Consider the following 25897-nt stretch of genomic DNA (forward strand, 5'->3'; position numbering starts at 1 on the left):
TTTCCCTCTCCCAGAAGCATTTGGATACTAGAGGTAGCATTTATCACGTTCCCTAATAATAGAGTTCACATAATTGTACGTATTGCATGTGATTCCGGACTGTCCTCACGGGAGAAAGTATAAGTGGAATGGATTAATTAAAGTTGTCCTGTTATACATTGGTTAGGGTTAGGCTAACAATCGTTAACCCTCTGCACTCAAACCCTCAAAGCAAGCTGGAACTTTAGTAGTAATAATAAAAACAACTGGAGTGCAAGTTGAACTGTAGGTTGGAACAGAGCAGAGCAGTTTCTAGGCTAAAATGCACCCAGGGCGAGGGTGTAAAAATTGCGCCCCCCCCCCCCCCCAGGTCCCCCAGTAATAGGTAGCCAGGCATAGGTGAGCCAGTATAGTTGCCCCCGATATAGATTAGCCAGGTAAGTGCCTCCAGTATAGGTAGCCAGTATAGTTGCCCCCAGTATAGGTTAGATAGGCAGGCGCCCCCTGTATAAGTTAGATAGATAGGTGCCCCAGTACAGGTTAGCTAGGTGGGTGCCTCTAATATAGGTAGCCAGAATAGTTGCCCCCAGCATAGGTTAGATAGGTAGGTGCCCCCAGTATAGGTTAGTTAGGTAGGTGCCTGCAATATAGGTAGCCAGTATAGTTGCCACCTGTATAGGCTAGCTAGGTAGGTGCCCCCAATACAGGTTAGATAAGTATGTGCCCCCAATACAGGTTAGATAAGTGCCCCCAGTATAGGTTTGATAGGTAGGTGCCCCCAGTATAGGTTTGATGGGTAGGTGCCTGCAATATAGGTAACCAGTATAGTTGCCACCTGTATAGGCTAGGTAGGTAGGTGCCTCCAGTATAGGTTAGATAGGAAGGTGCCCCCCAGTATAGGTTAGATAGGTAGGTGCCCCCCAGTATAGGTTAGATAGGTAGGTGCCCCCCAGTATAGGTTAGATTAGGTAGGTGCCCCCCAGTATAGGTTAGGTGTTCCATCATGCGTAAAGGTGAGTCATCCCTGCCCGCTGCCTCTTACTAATAGTGGCGGGGGGGGGGGTTTCCTGCTGAGCTTAAGCTGGAGGGGAGCACACATGGGGGACCCAGTTGAGGGGGGGTCCAACCTCCCTCCCCACCGCTGTGCCCAATACCCCCTTCTTGCCCTCTACCCTCTTATGCTACGCCGCGGGTCGGCTAGTACAGATATAGTTCATCATATCCTAGCCAAGCAAATCCTCATGTTGCGTTACATGTTGCGTTACAGCAGCGTGATTATCTTCCTGCTGAAGTAATCAGGTCCTCTTATGTATATTCTAAGTTACATCTTCTAGACTACCTATGTACAGCATACATTATATCAGATTACATAAAGAAAGGAAATTATTAGGTGTTCTAGTCAGCAGATAGAGAGCATGAAAGTAGGAATCAGAGAGCCCTCCGTCGGCCCCTCCGGCCCTTTAATACCGACTAGGAAAGAGTTAAATGTGACCTCATCTTAGCCATCCCCCAGACCCGACTATTGGCTTAGACCCCTCGTGGTGTCAAAATACCCACCTACTCTATTAATATTTAATGATGCCTTTTGCTTACATACAAGATTGTTCTCGTAGTCCATTTGTCTGAGGCAGTGTAGGCCTGTGGCCTTCCTTCAGGAACATGTTCTCAGTATCTGCTTGCATCATCTGCCTCAAGCAGACACTGAGATGCTTCTGACTGCATCTTTGAAAACTCTTTAAAGGTATACTCTACTCTGCGAACAAGCCTTTTACCTAAACCTCAGGCAAAATAACTGAGGCCTACTTAAATTATAACAGCGCCCCCGGTATAAGTTAGATAGATAGGTGCCCCAGTACAGGTTAGCTAGGTGGGTGCCTCTAATATAGGTAGCCAGAATAGTTGCCCCTAGCATAGGTTAGATAGGTAGGTGCCCCCAGTATAGGTTAGTTAGGTAGGTGCCTGCAATATAGGTAGCCAGTATAGTTGCCACCTGTATAGGCTAGCTAGGTAGGTGCCCCCAATACAGGTTAGATAAGTAAGTGCCCCCAATACAGGTTAGATAAGTAAGTGCCCCCAGTATAGGTTTGATAGGTAGGTGTCCCCAGTATAGGTTTGATAGGTAGGTGCCTGCAATATAGGTAACCAGTATAGTTGCCACCTGTATAGGCTAGGTAGGTAGGTGCCTCCAGTATAGGTTAGATAGGAAGGTGCCCCCCAGTATAGGTTAGATAGGTAGGTGCCCCCCAGTATAGGTTAGATAGGTAGGTGCCCCCCAGTATAGGTTAGATTAGGTAGGTGCCCCCCAGTATAGGTTAGATTAGGTAGCTGCCCCCCAGTATAGGTGAGATAGGTAGCTGTCCCCCAGTATAGGTGAGATTAGGTAGGTGTCCCCCAATATAGGTTAGATTAGGTAGGTGCCCCCCAGTATTGGTTAGATTACGTAGCTGCCCCCCAGTATAGGTGAGATAGGTAGCTGCCCCCCAGTGTAGGTGAGATAGGTAGCTGCCCCCCAGTATAGGTTAGGTTAGGTAGCTGCCCCCCAGTACATGTTAGATAGGTAGCTGCCCCCCAGTATAGTTGAGATAGGTAGCTGCCCCCCAGTATAGGTTAGATTAGGTAGGTGTCCCCCAATATAGGTTAGATTAGGTAGGTGTCCTCCAATATAGGTTAGATTAGGTAGGTGCCCCCCAGTATAGGTTAGATTAGGTAGGTGCCCCCCAGTATAGGTTAGATAGGTAGCTTCCCCCCAATATAGGTGAGATAGGTAGCTGCCCCCAAGTATAGGTGAGATTAGGTAGGTGTCCCCCAATATAGGTTAGATAGGCAGCTTCCCCCCATAATGGAGGGGAGAGCCGGAGCCGCTGATCTTCCCCTCTCGGCATAGACGCTGATACACACGCTGCTTCCGGCTAAACAGGAAGCAGCGTGTGTATCAGCTTCTATGCCGAGAGGAGATCAACGGCAAGTGAGCGGCCAGTGGAACGCAGGGAGGTGAGTAGTTATGTACGCTTCCTGCGGCGCTAATTAATCACTCTGCATCTGATCTGAGGGGGGAGCACAGAGGGCGGCCCGGGGAGAGAGAGGGAGAGGTCGGGCTGCCCTCCCCGCGGCTCCGGCTCCCCCCTCCATTACAGCGCCCCCCTCCCAACAGCGCCCAGGGCGGCGGCCCGGCCTGCACGGCTCTAAAAACGGGCATGGAACAGAGGCACCAGTACAAGTATAAAATATAAAAGGAGGAGGTAGTGGACTTACCTCACCAAAGTAGGCGTGTTTCACAGGTTCAGTCCTACTTCATCAGGCAGTAATTGGAGCAAACTATTGTGGATTGAACCTACGAAATGCAGGTGCAGGGGAGGTGAGTCCACCACTACGTCCTCCTTATAAACGGTTTTTAATATATTTTATGCTTGTACTGGTGCCTCTGTTCCAACCTACAGTTCATATTATAGTTCACCCTTGCTGGAGGGGTTTCCTTCTACAGAGAGTGACTTTTTAACCTGAGTGAGGTCAGGTCTAATCTCACCACCTGCCTATATTGCAAGTTGTATTCGGTTGCACACATGGAGGAAATTAGCTTCCAAAATGGATTGCATGCAACAACATCCTGTACTAGACCCAGGGTCGGACTGGGCCACAGTAGTAGAGTTTTTTCCCTCAGTGGGCCCCCCCTCCAGGTCTCTGGTGGGGCCCCCCCTCCTTGTCTGACAGAGCTCCAATTGCTGCCTGCAGCACAAAAGTTATCTTCTCAGTGCTGTAATCACTTATGCTGAGAGCAGTGGCGTAGCTAAGGAGCTGTAGGCCTCGATGCAAATTTTACAATGGGGCCCCCCCAAGCACTCTATACATAACAATTGATACGACACAACAAAACCTGCCAATGGCAACTACAGTGTCAGAGGTACAAGAAGGGGATGGGAAATAGCTTGTTAATGATTACCACTGTTCAAAGTATCTATAGAAGTGATTATTATGAGCACAGGACCAACAAAGAGGTAATACTGTAGTTGAGGGAGGGCCCTTTGGGGCCCCTTTGGCCCAAGGGCCCCAATGCGGTCGCAACCTCTGCAAAGTAGGACATTACTTTATATTGAAGGAGGGGACTCTATGCAAGGTTTTGCTGGGCAGCAGTGTCTCTGAATTACAATGCTGCTAAGATCATGTACATTTGGCCCTGTCCATAATACATCATGACCACGCCCACCTTCTGGTGCATGACCACGCCCCTTTTTCACTGCATTCATGGGACGTGTGGGCCCCAGGTTGAAATTTCTTTGGTGGGCCCCCAGTGTCCCAGTCCGACCCTGACTAGACCCTTTCACCAGTGTTGAGGTTCTTTCCATTCACAAGGGTCCCTACTCTCCCTGGCTGTAGCAGACAACAAGCAAGCAAACAGTTCATGCTCTTGAACCTCAGATTCATGCAAAGGCCTGTCAGGTTCTACCTTTATAAGGAACACATCATAATGCACATAAATCAATCTAAAACCTCCAGGGAGCAACAAACTACATAACTTACACCATGAAATAAATGGGCTGTGCTGGTATAGGCCATAGTGCGAATCTCAGGTTCAAGAGCATGACATTTCTGCTTGCTTGCTGACTGGTATAGGTAGAGCAGGGACCCTTTCAGATGGAGATAACCTCATCGCTAGTGAAGGAGTCTAGGGGAGGGGGGCTGGTAATACTGGGGGAACTAGCTATCTATGCTGGGAAGGGGGTGCTAATACTGGGGGCACTGGCTATCTATGCTGGGGAGGGGGCTACTAATACTGGAGGCACTGGCTATCTATGCTGCAGAGAGGGTTACTAATACTGGGGACACTGGCTATTTATGCTGGGGAGGGGGGCTGGTAATACTGGGGGAACTAGCTATCTATGCATGGGAGGGGGTTGCTAATACTGGGGCACTGACTATCTATGCTGGGGAGAGGGCTACTAATACTGGGGACACTGGCTATCTATGCTGGGGAGAGGGTTGCTAATACTGGGGCACTGACTATCTATGCTGGGGAGGGGGCTGCTAATACTGGAGGCACTGGCTATCTATGCTGCGGAGAGGGTTACTAATACTGGGGACACTGGCTATTTATGCTGGGGAGGGGGGCTGGTAATACTGGTGGAACTAGCTATCTATGCATGGGAGGGGGTTGCTAATACTGGGGCACTGACTATCTATGCTGGGGAGGGGGTTGCTAATACTGGGGCACTGACTATCTATGCTGAGGAGAGGGCTACTAATACTGGGGCACTGACTATCTATGCTAGGGAGAGGGCTACTAATACAGGGGGCACTGACTATCTATGCTGGGGAGGGGGCTGCTAATACTGGGGACACTGGCTATCTATGCTTGGGAAGGGGGGTGCTAATACTGGGGGCACTGGCTATCTATGCTGCGGAGGGGGCTTCCTAATACTGGGGGCACTGGCTATCTATGCTGCGGAGAGGGTTACTAATACTGGGGACACTGGCTATTTATGCTGGGGAGGGGGGCTGGTAATACTGGGGGAACTAGCTATCTATGCATGGGAGGGGGTTGCTAATACTGGGGCACTGACTATCTATGCTGGTGAGGGGGCTGCTAATACTGGGGCACTGGCTATCTATGCTGGGGAGGGGGCTGCTAATAGTGGGGCACTGGCTATCTATGCTGGGGAGGGGGCTGCTAATACTGGGACACTGGCTATCTATGCTGGGGAGGGGGCTGCTAATACTGGGACACTGGCTATCTATGCTGAGGAGGGGGCTTCCTAATACTGGGGACACTGGCTATCTATGCTGGGGAGGGGGCTTCCTAATACTGGGGCACTGGCTATCTATGCTGGGGAGGGGGCTGCTAATACTGGGACACTGGCTATCTATGCTGAGGAGGGGGCTTCCTAATACTGGGGACACTGGCTATCTATGCTGGGGAGGGGGCTGCTAATACTGGGGACACTGGCTATCTATGCTGAGGAGAGGGCTACTAATACTGGGGACACTGGCTATCTATGCTGGGGAGGGGGCTGCTAATACTGGGGCACTGGCTATCTATGCTGGGGAGGGGGCTGCTAATACTGGGGACACTGGCTATCTATGCTTGGGAGGGGGCTGCTGATACTGAGGGCACTGGCTATCTATGCTGGGGAGGGGGCTGCTAATACTGGGGACACTGGCTATCTATGCTGAGGAGAGGGCTACTAATACTGGGGACACTGGCTATCTATGCTAGGGAGAGGGCTACTAATACTGAGGACACTGGCTATCTATACTGGGGAGGGAGGTTGCTAATACTGGGCCCTGGTAACACTTCTTTCTCTCCTTCAGCTCACACCTACAGCGTATCAGTGTACACCGGTGATATCTACGGATCTGGAACGGACGCCAATGTGTTCATGACCATCTACGGTGACCTCGGTGACACCGGAGAGCGCAAACTCAGCAAATCTGAGACCAACAAGAACAAGTTTGAGAGAGGACAGGTTGGATTTCTGTGCTTATCACATCTTACAGTGTTCAGAAGTGTGTGCAGGTGCTGCTGAACTCGAACTCTGACCGTAGAGAAACAAACAGCACTGAGATGTGTATGTCTGATCAGTCTTATGTGGTAATTACGCCTTGAAAAATGTCACTTTTGGTTAAAGTCAAATCTTCAGACAGGAAAAGGCGGGATTGCGGCAATGTTCCCTCCTATCACCATCCCATTTCCTCCCCTTAAAGGGATACTGTAGGGGGTCGGCGGAAAATGAGTTGAACTTACCCGGGGCTTCTAATGGTCCCCCACAGACATCCTGTGCCCGCGCAGCCACTCACCGATGCTCCAGGCCCGCCCCCGTTCACTTCTGGAATTTCAGACTTTAAAGTCTGAAAACCACTGCGCCTGCGTTGCCGTGTTCTGGCTCCCGCTGATGTCACCAGGAGCGTACTGTGCAGTCGCAGACCATACTGGGCCTGCGCAGTATGCTCCTGGAGACATCAGAGGGAGCGAGGATACAACAATGCAGGCACAGTGGTTTTCAGACTTTAAAGTCTGAAATTCCAGAACTGAACCGGAGGCGGGGGCGGAGCATCAGTGAGTGTCTGCGCGGGCACAGGATGTCTGCAGGGGACCATTAGAAGCCACGGGTAAGTTCAGCTCATTTTCTCCCGACCCCCCTACAGTATCCCCTTAAGGAACAGGGAAGAGAAGGGAATGGGAGGGTAATAGAAGGAAACAACTCCACAAGCCCGCCTCTTCCTGTTTAAAAAATGTGATTTTAGCTAAAAGTCATATTTTTCAAGGATTGATTAAGGGGATCAGGGGAATGACAAGAGGAAAGGACAATGCACATAAGTATGTGGATCCACCATGAACAAATCTCAGTGTTGAACTTGGGTGGCTTTGCCTCAGGTCAGGTGCCACCTCTTAAGGACAACAGGCTTATACCCCCTTAGTGACCAGGCCATTTTTTACAATTCAGCACACTGCAGCTGTAACAGTTTATTGTGTGGCCATAGCAGCAAAATGAATCTTACCTCCTTTTTTCCCACCAACAGAGCTTTCTGTTGGTGGGATCTTATTGCTGCTGTAATGTTTTTTTATACATGTTATTGTTATTTAATGTTAAATAAAAAGATCTATTTTTTTTTCTATTTTCCCTCCCTCAGAGATCGACCAATAGAAACACCTCTCACAGGCATCAGCCTATGAGAGGGATACGATTATGAGCCTCTCCTTGGGACAGCTCAGCAACAGAGCTGTCCCCATACAGCGCTGCAGTAGATCGCAGCGCTGTACATGTAAACAAACAGCTTTTTTTTCTCACAGCCTGCCAGCAGGCTGGCAGGCTGATCACAGAGCTCGTCAGGGAACGATAGTGCATGCACGCTTGCATTCCCTGCTATTCTCTACCCCAGGACTTGATGCTAATCGGCATTAGGCAGTCCTGGGGGAGCCGCTCTGCGACCGCCTATCGGCGTTAGGCGGTCGCCGAGCAGCTAAGGACACCTTGTATGTGGTTATTGCCAAGATAAGTGCTCTTTTGTACTTTTTCCTTATATCACCAGGTGGATAAATTTGTCATTGAGGCTGTGGATCTGGGCACCATCTACAAGATTAACATCCGCCATGATAACTCCATGCTGAACCCTGACTGGTACCTGGAGAGGGTGGAGATCCTGAACGAGGTGACGGAGGAGACCTACTTGTTCCTCTGCGAGCGGTGGCTCTCCACCAAGAAGGAGGACAAGAGAATTGAGAGAGTTTTCTATGAAAAGGTACCGGAATGGACAGTGTTATATTCGGGGGCTGCCCAATACTGGGGACACTGGCTATCTATGCTGAGGAGGGGGCTTCCTAATACTGGGGACACTGGCTATCTATGCTGAGGAGGAGGCTTCCTAATACTGGGGGCACTGGCTATCTATGCTGAGGAGGGGGCTTCCTAATACTGGGGACACTGGCTATCTATGCTGAGGAGGAGGCTTCCTAATACTGGGGACACTGGCTATCTCTGCTGAGGAGGGGGCTTCCTAATACTGGAGACGCTGGCTATCTATGCTGAGGAGGGGGCTTCCTAATACTGGGGACACTGGCTATCTATGCTGAGGAGGGGGCTTCCTAATACTGGGGACACTGGCTATCTATGCTGAGGAGGGGGCTTCCTAATACTGGGGACACTGGCTATCTATGCTGAGGAGGGGGCTTCCTAATACTGGGGACACTGGCTATCTATGCTGAGGAGGGGGCTTCCTAATACTGGGGACACTGGCTATCTATGCTGAGGAGGGGGCTTCCTAATACTGGGGACACTGGCTATCTATGCTGAGGAGGGGGCTTCCTAATACTGGGGACACTGGCTATCTATGCTGAGGAGGGGGCTTCCTAATACTGGGGACGCTGGCTATCTATGCTGAGGAGGGGGCTTCCTAATACTGGAGACGCTGGCTATCTATGCTGAGGAGGGGGCTTCCTAATACTGGAGACGCTGGCTATCTATGCTGAGGAGGGGGCTTCCTAATACTGGGGACACTGGCTATCTATGCTGAGGAGGGGGCTTACTAATACTGGGGACACTGGCTACCTATGCTGAGGAGGGGGCTTCCTAATACTGGGGACGCTGGCTATCTATGCTGAGGAGGGGGCTTCCTAATACTGGAGACGCTGGCTATCTATGCTGAGGAGGGGGCTTCCTAATACTGGGGACACTGGCTATCTATGCTGAGGAGGGGGCTTCATAATACTGGGGACACTGGCTATCTATGCTGAGGAGGGGGCTTCCTAATACTGGGGACACTGGCTATCTATGCTGAGGAGGGGGCTTCCTAATACTGGGGACGCTGGCTATCTATGCTGAGGAGGGGGCTTCCTAATACTGGAGACGCTGGCTATCTATGCTGAGGAGGGGGCTTCCTAATACTGGGGACACTGGCTATCTATGCTGAGGAGGGGGCTTCCTAATACTGGGGACGCTGGCTATCTATGCTGAGGAGGGGGCTTCCTAATACTGGAGACGCTGGCTATCTATGCTGAGGAGGGGGCTTCCTAATACTGGGGACACTGGCTATCTATGCTGAGGAGGGGGCTTACTAATACTGGGGACACTGGCTACCTACGCTGTGAGAGGGGCATTAATTAGATCATACCTGGTCACCATGAAAAGTGATGCTGATAATTATTGTGACTGGATCAACTTTTTCTGGGGTGCTTTATCACGTGAAGAGTAGAGCAGTTGGATAGGGTGCAAGATGTGTCATGAAAAGGGCACCCACTATTTGTAGCTGTAGTTTGCATAGTGGGCGGCCCCAGTGCCAGCTATTTTGCAGGCATTCTTTTCAACAGGGGGCGTGATATGATAAGTACAGGGCGGTTAAGGGTAGACACTCGATGGAAGGGGCTAAATTTAGTTGCCCATTGGGAGGTGGGGGATGTTAAGGTTAAGCACCACAGAGGGGAGGGGGCTAAGGTTAGGCACCACCAGGGGGAGGGTTCTGTGTGAGAGTGTGAAGAGGTTAGGTCATAGTAAAATATGGGCAAATATTACCAATATCTTTCTATATAAATGAAGTGATAGAATATTTACCAACTAGCCGACCCGCGGCGTAGCATACGCCGCATACGAGGGTAGAGGGCAGGAAGGGGGTATTGGGCACAGCGGTGGGGAGGGGGGTTGGACCCCCCCCCCTCAACTGAGTCCCCCATGTGTGCTCTACCTCCAGCTTAAGCTCAGCAGGAACCCCCCCCCCCCCCTCACCTGGGTCCCCCATGTGCACTCCCCCTCCAGCTTAAGCTCAGCAGGAACCCCCCCCCCCCTCACCTTGGTCCCCCATGTGCACTCCCCCTCCTGCTTAAGCACAGTAGCAGCCGCCACTATTAGTAAGAGGCAGTGGGTGGGGATGACTCACCTCTTCCGTGTTCCATCGTGCGTTCCACTGTCGTCACTTCCTGCAATGCCGCACACTGTATTGGTGTAATTTGTCTTTTTAAAGAGTAACTGTTAGCCCCGAAAATCAAATTTAAATCTCTATTGCAATGTTTTAATTACTTTGTAAGGGAGCCAAAAAGGCAATGCAGAAGTTAAAAAGCAAACTAATTTTTTTACTGTGTAGCCTTTTCCCCAAGCTCCTAAGGAGGACGCAAAGCCGCATAACAGATACTGCAGAGCATGCCCATATCTGCCCGACCCCCCTCTCCCCCCCAGGACCAGGTGCCGATGTCTGCCCGACCCCCTCTCCCCCCCAGGACCAGGTGCCGATGTCTGTCCGTTCCCCCCCCCCAACCCGCCCCCCCCCCCCCCAAGAGCCGATGTCTGTCCGACCCCCCATGACCAGGTTCCGATATCTTCTCACCCCAAAAAGCTGACACGGAGAGAGAGCGGGAGCGGAGTACATCTACACACTTCCAGCGCCGCCACCGCAGAGCAGCCGCCGCCATGCATCTCTCTCCTGCTCGTGATTCTCTCACATGTGACTCGGCGGCGGCTGCTCTGCGGTGGCGGCGCTGGAAGTGTGTAGATGTACTCCGCTCCCGCTCTCTCTCCGTGTCAGCTTTTTGGGGTGAGAAGATATCGGCACCTGGTCCTGGGGGGTCGGACAGACATCGGCTTTTGGGGGGGGCGCGGGTTGGGGGGGGGGAGCAGACAGACATCGGCACCTGGTCCTGGGGGGGGAGAGGGGGTCGGGCAGACATCGGCACCTGGTCCTGGGGGGGAGAGGGGGGTCGGGCAGACATGGGCATGCTCTGCAGTATCTGTTATGCGGCTTTGCGTCCTCCTTAGGAGCTTGGGGAAAAGGCTACACAGTAAAAAAATTAGTTTGCTTTTAAACTTCTGCATTACCTTTTTGGCTCCCTTGCAAAGTAATTAAAACATTGCAATAGAGATTTAAATTTGATTTTTGGGGCTAACAGTTAATCTGCAATAATTCAGCTATAAGTGAACATTTGTGGTTACCCACAATGCACTGCTACTAAATATGAAAATTACCCCTTTCCTCCCTTGGTAAGCCAAGCAAGCATCCAGCGCCGCTGGTGTATAGCAAGCATATAGCTTTAAATTTTACACAGTTATATCAAACCCACATGTAGACAGCCAGTTTCAGACTTTTGGTCCTCATCAGTACATGGCAGGGATTGATACGGCTGTATGAGATAGGGCTTGGACCAGTACAACAGAGTAACCAAGCAGCTCAGGGTGCCCCAAACCACTTGTAATGTATAGGGGAATGAAAGGAACCATAAAGACCTCCTACTAAAAAAAGCAAAGGTTGGTATAATTTGCCTTCCTAAAACAAAAGGAAATATGCAATAATTCAGCTATAAGTGAACATTTGTGGTTACCCACAATGCACTGCCACTAAATATGCAAATAATTCCTTTTCCCCCTTGGTAAGCCAAGCAAGCATCCAAAGCTGCTGGTGTATAGCAAGCATATAGCTTTAAATTTTACACAGTCATATCAAACCCACATGTGACAGCCTGTTTCAGACTTTTGTTCCACATCAGTACATGGCAGGGATTGATACAGATGTATGAGATAGGGCTTGGACCAGTACAACAGAGTAACCAAGCAGCTCAGGGTGACCCAAACTACTCGTAATATATAGGAGGATAAAAGGGACCAAAAAGACCTCCTACTAAAAAAAGCAAAGCTTGGTGTCATTTGCCTTCCTAAAACAGAAAGAAATATGCAATTACTCAACTATAAGTGAACATTTGTGATTACCCACAATGCACCACTACTAAATATGCAAATTATTCCTTTTCACCCTCAGTAAGCCAAGCAAGCCTATAGCTTTAAGTTTTACACAGTCATATCAAACCCACATGCGACAGCCTATTTCAGACCTTTGGTTCTCATCACTACATAGGCTATCATTCATAAAGCATTTCCGCATGCGGAAATGCTTAAAACAGCTGACTTTCCCGCACACGTAGCAAAATCTGCATTCATAAAGCCTCCTTCCGCATCAAAAGCTGACATTACCGAGCAGAGCGATAAATCACCGCCTTGTGCGGTGATTGTTGTAAAAAATGTAGCAAAATGCTAATTCATAAAGATCACCGCAAGCGGTGTAAGGCCGGGAAGTACCGCTCCCTCTGATGTGGCGATAACAATGTTAAGTGAGAGGAGACACAGAGACCTCCCAGGCAGCTGCAGTAGAGCGGAACACAGAGAAATATATCAACTCGGCAGCTTCCATGTCTCCGCAAGCCTACCGCCTGCCTAGTTCAGGGAATCTCCGCTCTGCTACCACACCTGGATACTTTTTTATGAATCAGCAGTCAGAAGTCAAAAACACCATCAGCAGTGTTTTCCCACACTGATTCTCCATACTGACAGCACTTTCATGAATTATAGCCATAGCAGAGATTGATGAGGCTGTAGGAGACAGGGCTTGGACCAGTACAACAGAATGACCAAGCAGCTCAGGGTGACCCTAACTACTAAGAATGTATAGGGGGATAAAAGAGACCAAAAAACCCTACTACTAAAAAAAGCAAAGCTTGGTGTAATTTTCCTTCTTAAAACTGAAGCAAATCTGCAATAATTCAGCTATAAGTGAACATTTGTGGTTACCCACAATGCACTACTACTGAATATGCAAATTATCCCTCTTTGCCCTTGGTTTGATATGACACTACTTCTTCTTCTTGCTTGGACCAGCCCCTTCTTCTTGCTTGGACCGGCCCTGGGGGCAGGGCACTACTTCTTCTTCTTGTTTGAAGGTTGAGGCACTTACTCTATTATATATATAGATATTCTGTTACCAGCTATTTCCTGCTCCTTTATTAAATGTACGCCTCAAAGGGATCCGATGGTGCATCCAGTCACTATGGGCTTGATTCACAAAAGAGTGCTAACTGTTAGCACGGCCGTTTTTGTGCACATTTTCGCATTGTGCGCTTTCCCGAATTTTTCGCGCGAAACGATAACGTTTTCGCACGCAAACGCGAATGTTCACACGAAAATGATATCGATTTCGCGCGAAAATTCACGTTTTTGCGCGAAACTATAAAGTTTTCTCGCAAAACCGCAAATTTTTGTGCGAAATTCGCGATCGCGCGCAATGCAAAAATTCGCACGAAAACGGCCGTGCTAACAGTTAGCACTCTTTTGTGAATCAAGCCCTATATGTGTTTAGATGGACACTTTGAAAGCTTGCAAATTGAAAAAAGAAAATTGTTAGTCACTAAGGCTTTGACCATAACTATGTTTTTGAATCTTCACTACAAGTTCTCACGTACATTTACTATCAGCCACGGGGTTCAGGACAGGACAGTTCTGGTCACATTGTGTATGGATACATTACTAGCCTACAGGTTAGCAAAACATTCTGTTGCTATGGAGAAGGGAGGAGGCGCAATGGAGTAGCACAGAGCAGGGGTGAGTAGGATAATAGGATCAGCCAGGGGTACATTCATTATGGGCAAGTGTCATTTTGGTGCATGGTGAAGCCGAAAAAAAGCTGCTCATCCTGCTCCTGCATGTACTCCTGGCTTGTGCTACTATTCCTGCTCCAAGTTTTAGAAACTCAGGTAGGGGGACACGTAAGTAAAGGCTATTGCCACCGTCCGAATTATGTTTTCTTTTTAGCTGATCTGTACAGCGCATAGCTGAAACTGTGGGCGCCCAAATCAGCCTCTGTGCCGGGATCAGCTGCTTTGCCAGCCAACCTCGGCCGAGAGGGTCCACCATTCTGGGTCTCTTGCTGATACATCAAAGAGGGTCGTGGGCCGCCATATACTGTACATGATAGAATCCTAACAGACGTGTCGGTTGAGGACCATCTAACATATCTATAAAGCTTCACACATGACCACACCTTGCTTATAAAACGTCTTCCACAATACAAAAAAAACCATCCCTTCGAAGCTCCCTTACATTTATTGTCTGTATCCGCCGACCTGGAGAAAGGCGATCCTTTACAGTAATTCTATAAGTTCAGGAAAATGAGAGGCGATGAGAGCGAATGAATGAGAAACGGTAACCAGGGAGGAATTGAGAAGCCGTCTGTAAGTGGGGTGTGGGCTGGAGATAAATGTATGTCTGGAGGCTACTGATAGATGTGAGATATCAGGACGTGCTGAATAGCGGAGGGAGATGAGATCACTTCACTATCTTCACTGTAACGTAGAGCTGTTGATTGATAGGAGCTGTTCTTCCCACGCGTTCAGCTTTAATATCGTCAATAGTATAACGGAAGCAGGCTATTTATAGTTACTGTCGTTTCTTGCTGTAAAAATTAGATTTGCCATAATGTGTTCTTCACGGAACACACCACCAGTGCCGTGTATTTATCACTTTTGGGGGGTTTTCTCATTGCAGGATTATGATGGAGAGCGGCAAAGCCTAGGCAGCTCCTCCAAGGACTTTTGGGGTTCTTCTCTGAGTCTGAAGAGTCAGGACAACAATGCCAACGTGAGGAGTAAGAGCAGCATGGACGGTTCCATCCAGGATGGGCCAAGTAAGACATCCTACCAACCGGCTAATCACAAGAGCGTGCCACACGCTGATGCATTCCCCCAACCAATGAAAAGAGTGCCGCATGCTGATATATCCCACCAACCGTCCAATCACAAGAGCACTGCATGTGTATACATCCCATAACCCTCCAATCACAAGAGCACCACACACTGATACATCCCACCAATTGTCCACTCACAAGAGCACTGCACGCTGATACATCCCACCAATTGTCCAATCACAAGAGCACCGCATGCTGATACATCCCACCAATTGTCCAATCACAAGAGCACCGCACGCTGATACATCCCACCAATTGTCCAATCACAAGAGCACTGCACGCTGATACATCCCACCAATTGTCCAATCACAAGAGCACCACACGCTGATACATCCCACCAATTGTCCAATCACAAGAGCACCGCCCGCTGATACATCCCACCAATTGTCCAATCACAAGAGCACCGCATGCTGATACATCCCACCAATTGTCCAATCACAAGAGCACCACACACTGATACATCCCACCAACCCTCCAATCACAAGAGCACTGCACGCTGAAACATCCCACCAATTGTCCAATCACAAGAGCACTGCACGCTGATACATCCCACCAATTGTCCAATCACAAGAGCACCACACACTGATACATCCCACCAATTGTCCAATCACAAGAGCACCGCACGCTGATACATCCCACCAATTGTCCAATCACAAGAGCACCACACACTGATACATCCCACCAACCCTCCAATCACAAGAGCACTGCACGCTGAAACATCCCACCAATTGTCCAATCACAAGAGCACTGCACGCTGATACATCCCACCAATTGTCCAATCACAAGAGCACTGCATGCTGATACATCCCACCAACCCTCCAATCACAAGAACACCACACACTGATACATCCCACGAATTGTCCAATCACAAGAGCACCGCACGCTGATACATCCCACCAATTGTCCAATCACAAGAGCACCGCCCGCTGATACATCCCACCAATTGTCCAATCACAAGAGCACCGCATGCTGATACATCCCACCAATTGTCCAATCACAAGAGCACCACATGCTGATACATCCCACCAATTGTCCAATCACAAGAGCACCGCCCGCTGATACATCCCACCAATTGTCCAATCACAAGAGCACCGCATGCTGATACATCCCACCAATTGTCCAATTACAAGAGCACCGCACTCTGATACATCCCACCAATTGTCCAATCACAAGAGCACTGCACACTGATACATCCCACCAATTGTCCAATCACAAGAGCACTGCACACTGATACATCCCACCAATTGTCCAATCACAAGAGCACCGCACGCTGATACATCCCACCAACCCTCCAATCACAAGAGCACCACACGCTGATACATCCCACCAATTGTCCAATCACAAGAGCACTGCACGCTGATACATCCCACCAATTGTCCAATCACAAGAGCACCACACGCTGATACATCCCACCAATTGTCCAATCACAAGAGCACCGCACGCTGATACATCCCACCAATTGTCCAATCACAAGAGCACCACACACTGATACATCCCACCAACCCTCCAATCACAAGAGCACTGCACGCTGATACATCCCACCAATTGTCCAATTACAAGAGCACCGCACTCTGATACATCCCACCAATTGTCCAATCACAAGAGCACTGCACACTGATACATCCCACCAATTGTCCAATCACAAGAGCACTGCACACTGATACATCCCACCAATTGTCCAATCACAAGAGCACCGCACGCTGATACATCCCACCAACCCTCCAATCACAAGAGCACCGCACGCTGATACATCCCACCAACCCTCCAATCACAAGAGCACTGCACGCTGATACATCCCACCAATTGTCCAATCACAAGAGCACTGCACGCTGATACATCCCACCAATTGTCCAATCACAAGAGCACTGCACGCTGATACATCCCACCAATTGTCCAATCACAAGAGCACCACACGCTGATACATCCCACCAATTGTCCAATCACAAGAGCACCGCACGCTGATACATCCCACCAATTGTCCAATCACAAGAGCACCACACACTGATACATCCCACCAACCCTCCAATCACAAGAGCACTGCACGCTGATACATCCCACCAATTGTCCAATCACAAGAGCACCGCACGCTGATACATCCCACCAATTGTCCAATCACAAGAGCACCACACACTGATACATCCCACCAACCCTCCAATCACAAGAGCACTGCACGCTGATACATCCCACCAATTGTCCAATCACAAGAGCACCACACGCTGATACATCCCACCAACCCTCCAATCACAAGAGCACTGCACACTGATACATCCCACCAATTGTCCAATCACAAGAGCACCACACGCTGATACATCCCACCAATTGTCCAATCACAAGAGCACTGCACGCTGATACATCCCACCAATTGTCCAATCACAAGAGCACCGCACGCTGATACATCCCACCAATTGTCCAATCACAAGAGCACCACACGCTGATACATCCCACCAACCCTCCAATCACAAGAACACCGCACACTGATACATCCCACCAATTGTCCAATCACAAGAGCACCGCACGCTGATACATCCCACCAATTGTCCAATCACAAGAGCACCGCACGCTGATACATCCCACCAATTGTCCAATCACAAGAGCACTGCACGCTGATACATCCCACCAATTGTCCAATCACAAGAGCACTGCACGCTGATACATCCCACCAATTGTCCAATCACAAGAGCACCGCACGCTGATACATCCCACCAATTGTCCAATCACAAGAGCACCACACACTGATACATCCCACCAACCCTCCAATCACAAGAGCACTGCACGCTGATACATCCCACCAATTGTCCAATCACAAGAGCACTGCACGCTGATACATCCCACCAATTGTCCAATCACAAGAGCACTGCACGCTGATACATCCCACCAATTGTCCAATCACAAGAGCACTGCATGCTGATACATCCCACCAACCCTCCAATCACAAGAGCACTGCACACTGATACATCCCACCAATTGTCCAATCACAAGAGCACCACACGCTGATACATCCCACCAACCCTCCAATCACAAGAGCACTGCACACTGATACATCCCACCAATTGTCCAATCACAAGAGCACCGCACGCTGATACATCCCACCAACCCTCCAATCACAAGAGCACTGCACACTGATACATCCCACCAATTGTCCAATCACAAGAGCACTGCACGCTGATACATCCCACCAATTGTCCAATCACAAGAGCACTGCATGCTGATACATCCCACCAATTGTCCAATCACAAGAGCACTGCATGCTGATACATCCCACCAATTGTCCAATTACAAGAGCACTGCACGCTGATACATCCCACCAATTGTCCAATCACAAGAGCACCGCATGCTGATACATCCCACCAATTGTCCAATTACAAGAGCACTGCACGCTGATACATCCCACCAATTGTCCAATCACAAGAACACTGCATGCTGATACATCCCACCAACCCTCCAATCACAAGAGCACTGCACACTGATACATCCCACCAATTGTCCAATCACAAGAGCACCACACGCTGATACATCCCACCAACCCTCCAATCACAAGAGCACTGCACACTGATACATCCCACCAATTGTCCAATCACAAGAGCACCGCACGCTGATACATCCCACCAACCCTCCAATCACAAGAGCACCACACGCTGATACATCCCACCAATTGTCCAATCACAAGAGCACTGCACGCTGATACATCCCACCAATTGTCCAATCACAAGAGCACTGCATGCTGATACATCCCACCAACCCTCCAATCACAAGAACACCACACACTGATACATCCCACGAATTGTCCAATCACAAGAGCACCGCACGCTGATACATCCCACCAATTGTCCAATCACAAGAGCACTGCACACTGATACATCCCACCAATTGTCCAATCACAAGAGCACCGCACGCTGATACATCCCACCAACCCTCCAATCACAAGAACACCGCACACTGATACATCCCACCAATTGTCCAATCACAAGAGCACCGCACGCTGATACATCCCACCAACCCTCCAATCACAAGAACACCGCACACTGATACATCCCACCAATTGTCCAATCACAAGAGCACCGCACGCTGATACATCCCACCAATTGTCCAATCACAAGAGCACTGCACGCTGATACATCCCACCAATTGTCCAATCACAAGAGCACTGCACGCTGATACATCCCACCAACCCTCCAATCACAAGAGCACCACACACTGATACATCCCACCAATTGTCCAATCACAAGAGCACCGCCCGCTGATACATCCCACCAATTGTCCAATCACAAGAGCACTGCACGCTGATACATCCCACCAATTGTCCAATCACAAGAGCACTGCACGCTGATACATCCCACCAATTGTCCAATCACAAGAGCACTGCACGCTGATACATCCCACCAATTGTCCAATCACAAGAGCACCGCACGCTAATACATCCCACCAATTGTCCAATCACAAGAGCACCACACACTGATACATCCCACCAACCCTCCAATCACAAGAGCACTGCACGCTGATACATCCCACCAATTGTCCAATCACAAGAGCACCACACGCTGATACATCCCACCAACCCTCCAATCACAAGAGCACTGCACGCTGATACATCCCACCAATTGTCCAATCACAAGAGCACCGCACGCTGATACATCCCACCAATTGTCCAATCACAAGAGCACCGCATGCTGATACATCCCACCAATTGTCCAATCACAAGAGCACTGCACGCTGATACATCCCACCAATTGTCCAATCACAAGAGCACCGCACGCTGATACATCCCACCAATTGTCCAATCACAAGAGCACTGCACGCTGATACATCCCACCAACCCTCCAATCACAAGAGCACCACACGCTGATACATCCCACCAATTGTCCAATCACAAGAGCACCGCATGCTGATACATCCCACCAACCCTCCAATCACAAGAGCACTGCACGCTGATACATCCCACCAATTGTCCAATCACAAGAGCACCACACGCTGATACATCCCACCAACCCTCCAATCACAAGAGCACTGCACACTGATACATCCCACCAATTGTCCAATCACAAGAGCACCACACGCTGATACATCCCACCAATTGTCCAATCACAAGAGCACCGCACGCTGATACATCCCACCAATTGTCCAATCACAAGAGCACTGCACGCTGATACATCCCACCAACCCTCCAATCACAAGAGCACCGCACGCTGATACATCCCACCAATTGTCCAATCACAAGAGCACCACACGCTGATACATCCCACCAATTGTCCAATCACAAGAGCACCACACGCTGATACATCCCACCAATTGTCCAATCACAAGAGCACCACACGCTGATACATCCCACCAATTGTCCAATCACAAGAGCACCGCACGCTGATACATCCCACCAATTGTCCAATCACAAGAGCACTGCATGCTGATACATCCCACCAACCCTCCAATCACAAGAGCACCGCATGCTGATACATCCCACCAATTGTCCAATCACAAGAGCACTGCACACTGATACATCCCACCAATTGTCCAATCACAAGAGCACCGCATGCTGATACATCCCACCAATTGTCCAATCACAAGAGCACCGCATGCTGATACATCCCACCAATTGTCCAATCACAAGAGCACCACACGCTGATACATCCCACCAACCCTCCAATCACAAGAACACCGCACGCTGATACATCCCACCAATTGTCCAATCACAAGAGCACCGCACGCTGATACATCCCACCAATTGTCCAATCACAAGAGCACCACACGCTGATACATCCCACCAATTGTCCAATCACAAGAGCACCACATGCTGATACATCCCACCAACCCTCCAATCACAAGAACACCGCACACTGATACATCCCACCAATTGTCCAATCACAAGAGCACCGCACGCTGATACATCCCACCAATTGTCCAATCACAAGAGCACTGCACGCTGATAAATAGCACAGGAGGGCGTCTCATTGCTTCCTACTGAAAGGCTACAGGTTTTATGTATGGACCAACAGGAAGAATATCAGCGTATATTTCTGCCATGGAAATAATTACTACTTGCTTGCCAATTTAATGCTAATTGTATGAGGCTTGGAATTGGTCTAATCAGATGCTGCTCCTCAGTCTGACTTAATTAGAAGCTGCATAGCATTTGCATTATCACAAATAAGTAGCATGGTAAGTACTCATTGCTAAGCAGCACCTGGCTTATAAATGGCTGCAGAAAAAGCCTCTCTGCATATTTAAAGGCCCAGTATTTGCTATTGCACATCCGCATTGCTCATAATGCATCCGCAAGTTCAGAATATGCAGGGCCGAAACCAACTACACTATCTCCTCCTCTCATTCAGAGACTTTGGTTCTCATAAAAATGCTTATCTGTTAATGGGCACCGCACATAGGCTGTCTCATGCCCCAGGAAAGGGGAGCAGTACAGGCAGTGCCCCAAGCAAACCAGCCAGTCTTCCTGTAAATACAGAGCTGACCCTGCCCCTTCCTCCATGAGCTCCACAGAAGTGAGCAGAGGGAGGTGGTGAGTAGTGTCAGTTACGGTAATGGCTTTGTGCAGAAAGTCACTCCCCAACTCTCTGCAGGTCTATACTTTGCGTATGTTGCTTTATGTGTTTCTTAGTAACACCGTCATTTGTGTTCCAGTGATCCCTTATCATGTGACCATCACCACGGGACAGGAGCGGGATGCTGGGACGGAAAGTAGGGCTTATGTCTTCATATTTGGTCCCCAGAAGATAAGGACAGATCGCCTGTGGCTGGACCTTCCGAAGGGGAAGAAGAGCTTTGCTCCAGGGTCCGTGGAGAAGTTCTCCGTTGTGGGTTTGGATGTAGGAGAGATTAAGAAGATGGAGGTAAGAAAAGTCTGTACAGGAACCCTCCTTGTTTTCAAGTGGACAAGTGGAGCTTCTTCCAAAGGTCTTCTGCACAGGGGTCAGCAGAAGACAAGCAGAGTGGAAGCAGCTATGTTCTCCATCACAGGTGTCCTTATGTGTATACATTTAAAATGGTCCATAGACAGCCACAAGTAAAATATCGGCAAACTACCAATATTTTACTATGAATCACTGAGTAATTCCAATAATAGAACCAAACCCAAACCCAACCCCCCGACGATGTCTAAAATCAACAGCCCCCCACCCGTGCCTATCACTAAACAACCAACCTCTCTTGATGCCTAACCCTAGACAAACCCCCCTCCAACAATCCCTAACCGACCCTCCTTCCAATGCCAAACCCTAACCGACCCCTTCGCCTCAATGTATGCCAATACCAATGCATAAGCGCCCTCTTCCCTCAATACCTGCTGATGCCGCATACTAAGTTACCACCCCTGTGCCAATGACACTGCCCCTTCGGCACTGAATACTCCCTTCTTTATGCTAATTAACGGGCGCCAGCAGCCTAATCCCAATATTTATATTATAATAATAATATATAGCTGCAATTAACATTCTGGTTTATGCGGTGCCCATTTTAACATAGCGCCGCTGGCACCCAAATTAACTGCCTTGGTGCTTATTCCCTCCCCAGCTTTTATTTCCTCTGCCCATAAGAATGCCACAGGAAGTAGAAATATGACATGTGTCCTACTGAGTTATGCGAAGTACCAGTATATGTTTTTTTGTTTGTTTTTTGTTGTAATTATTCTAATGTGATCCTTGGGGTATAATCAAAGAGTCATAGAAGTGTTTCCAAGTATTAGCATGCATCAAAATCCCAAGACAAGATAGTTAGCTGCAGATGTAATGTTTGAGAGCTCTAATTACTAAGCTGTTAAATGATATTTTTAGATCTGTCGCTTTACAGCAAATCCAAAATGTTAACTATCGCAAAAAAATGTAAAATACACATATATTTCTTCCAGAGTAAAATGTACTGTAAATAACTTTTTCCTATGTTTCTGTCACTTACATTAGGCAATAAAAAGCTGACAGATTTTGGACTAGTCCGTATCATCATGGGAGATTCCCAGCATTACCTTTATTCTTTACAAACGCTTTACCTGGAAAAGATCTACACAAAAATGTCAGCCAGCTTCCCTACTTGCTTGCATACTGTTTTGTCAGTCTGAGTGAGAAACTGTAGCTCAGTAAGTGATTTTGTAACTAAAGAAACACCTGTAAATCCCCTTGGAGCAGGTGGACTAGTCCAAAACCTGACAGATCTGTCTGATTTTCAGTTTTCACTACCTACTGTAAGTGACAGTAGCATAGGAAAAAGTGAATTAAACTACATTTTACTCTGGAAGATATGTACATTTATATGTGTGTAATTTAAATTCTATAATTTTAAGATATCGTAGTCCTTTAATAAACATGGGAGATAATTGAATGTGTAGTAATAATGGTCACTACACCTTTTCTGGAGTTTCATAGTATTATTTTCAGTTTAAGGGCTGAGACTATGGGCTTGAGTCACAAAGCGGTGCTAATCCAGTTAGAGACTTTAGGCGTGATAACCATTGCACCACGCTGGTGAAAAGCCAGTTTAGGCGTGATAAGTTTAGGCGTGATAAGTTTAGGCATGATAAGTTTAGGCATGCTAAGTTTAGATCGTGCGCAAAGTCCCGCACGCAAAGCAGCGCCATTAAACTCTATGCGAATTGCGTCAGACTTTGCTAGTGCAAAACTTTTGATCAGCTGTGCACTGCGGTGCTAACCCAGTTGGTTGTTAGCACGCTTTGTGAATCAAGCCCTATAAGTGTAAACAGCACATTTTGTCAGTGTGCAATAAAATGGACATCATTCAGATTCCCCACAGAGGGAGAATGACCTCTTAAACTTTTCAGCACTGTCCTGTTATCAGGAGTGTTTGATCAGCAAGATAAAGTATGTTTGGTCCAAAGTTACTTTACAGAACAGATGCCACTGTTTCCAACTGCATGGATAACACACATGTTTATCTCCTCATGTCACTTCAGGTATACTTTAAATGCCATTTATGAGTAGACTTTACTTTACCATATTTTACTCTTTTTACAGTTAGGCCATGATGGTTCTACTCCGGAGAGCTGCTGGTTGGTGGAAGAAATACAACTCAACGTGCCTACTAAAGGGGTCATGTACACCTTCTCCTGTAAATGTTGGTTTGCCAAAGACAGAGGAGACGGCCTCAGCGCTCGCGTCTTCAATATGTTGGATGCAACAGCCATCACGATTGGCAGAAAGGTACACATCACCAGGAAGGCTTTCGTTATCTGCGAGTCACCCTGTTTAGTAACAGAATATGTGGATGTTGGTAGGGTGTTGTCAGCATAGAGGTGGTTGTTGCAGCCAAGTGAGGAGACAAGTTTGCCAATGGAGGAGGTGTAGAGGGAGCGGGCCCTAGGATGGAACCCTGGGGAACTACTGCAGAGTTACAGAGTGGGGGAGGGAAAAGAATCCATTAAAGGAGGCCAGGAAGGAGAGGAGAACCAGGTCAGAGTGGAAGGAGGAGAACCAGGTCATGGCAGAGTCACAAATGCCAATAGAGTGCAGGATTTAAAGAAGGAGGGGATGATCAATGGGTTTGAAAGCAGAGGAGAGGTCAAGGATGTTGGTGGCCTTTTGAAAATCATAAATTTAAAAAGCTGTGACGTAAATTGGGTTTGAGATGTAACCAATTGTAGAATATCGTTAATCTTACAGATATTTTACAATCGCTTTATCTCGTCCTATCCTCGTTGTTTCCCACGTAGCCCTTATTGCCGTCATGGGTGGGAGTTGCCCGCCATAGTACAAAACATTATACATTCAGTAGAAAACGGTTTCAGGCCACTCAGTTTTTGTGAACCGTTATCTGCTTCAAATCCTAAATATTTCAGTATATCTTTGAAAATGAACTTCTCTTCATCACATAAGAACACCAACAAACGTAACAGCATGGCAGCAGTAGCTGTCTACATGTGTAAACCTAATAACAGGGCCGTTTATTGGGCAGGGTGGGCGCATACTGGCAAGTAGAAGAAGGGGGGTGCAGGCAGAAGGGCATAACCGCTAGGGAGCTGGTGACGTGTGCTGCAGCCAAATGGAAGAAGAGAGAACATTACCAGTGCTATCTCCTTCCTTGACTCCTCCTGGGCTGCCTGCATCCGACGTCAAGTCATCATCACTTCACCACTGCGTGATGACACCTGATGTCCTGTAGCGTTACTGCAGGCTGTCAGTGTGCGGCGCCCATGGAGGAGTCGGCTTTCTGGGCTCTCTTCGCCTGTGTGTTCTCCTGGTCCCTGCTTCCTCCTGGATGAGCGGCTGGTCACTAGTAAGTGGGCAGATCTACGTGTGACCTGTGGCTGTGTGACTGTCCCTAAAGAGTAAAGGTCTGTGCGTCCACGGGGGTGGGGGGGAAGGGGGCACAATTTTTACACCCTGAAACTGCCCTACCTAATAACATACCACGTAAAATAACCTCCTATAGGTTTTCCTGGTTTAGTCAAAGAGTGATTTTACTCTTTGAATACCGTATATCATTGGCATTGCCACAGATACCCCCCCAAAGGGAAAAGAGCTGATATACGGACAATGGGTTTGCATTTGTAGACGCCTTCTTCTGATATCTATAAGTGGATTTACATTAAGTTATATTAGCACCTATTATGAATGCCTGAAGCTTTGCTGCAATGGGATGAGTCTAATCTATGTGCTGTACCTGGATTTGAACATATTGATCTGCAGTAGAGCCGGTGTAACCTTTTGCATGCAATATAATGTTAGCTCAGTATGAGCAGTTATTTCATGTGGCGTGACATTTCTATAAATATGTTTGTTTATGCACGTGGGCGTCCACATCTGCCAGGTCTTTAAAGAGGCCCTGTAGTGACATATACAGTCCTGGCCAAAAGTTTTGAGACTGTCAAAAATATTGGAAATTAGAAAAGTTGGTGCTTAAGTTTTTATAATAGAAATTTGCATGTACTCCAGAATGTTATGAAGAGTGTTCAGATGAATTGCATAGTCCTTCTTTGCCATGAAAATTA

The 25897-nt window shown here is 48.3% G+C and overlaps 1 protein-coding gene across 3 annotated transcripts in view; it reads left to right on the forward strand.

The window, feature by feature from the left end:
- The window catches only part of LOXHD1 (lipoxygenase homology PLAT domains 1), a 275680-nt gene that overhangs the window by 214432 nt on the left and 35351 nt on the right, over positions 1-25897 (forward strand). For all 3 annotated transcript variants that reach the window (XM_068251570.1, XM_068251579.1, XM_068251585.1), the window contains 5 exons: positions 6283-6437; positions 8002-8211; positions 14760-14898; positions 21586-21794; positions 23925-24110. In XM_068251570.1, the coding sequence (XP_068107671.1) occupies positions 6283-6437; positions 8002-8211; positions 14760-14898; positions 21586-21794; positions 23925-24110 (899 nt within the window). The remainder of the gene's footprint in view (positions 1-6282; positions 6438-8001; positions 8212-14759; positions 14899-21585; positions 21795-23924; positions 24111-25897) is intronic.

The sequence above is a fragment of the Hyperolius riggenbachi genome, chromosome 1 (genome assembly GCF_040937935.1).
Source record: "Hyperolius riggenbachi isolate aHypRig1 chromosome 1, aHypRig1.pri, whole genome shotgun sequence".
Lineage (NCBI taxonomy): Eukaryota > Metazoa > Chordata > Amphibia > Anura > Hyperoliidae > Hyperolius > Hyperolius riggenbachi.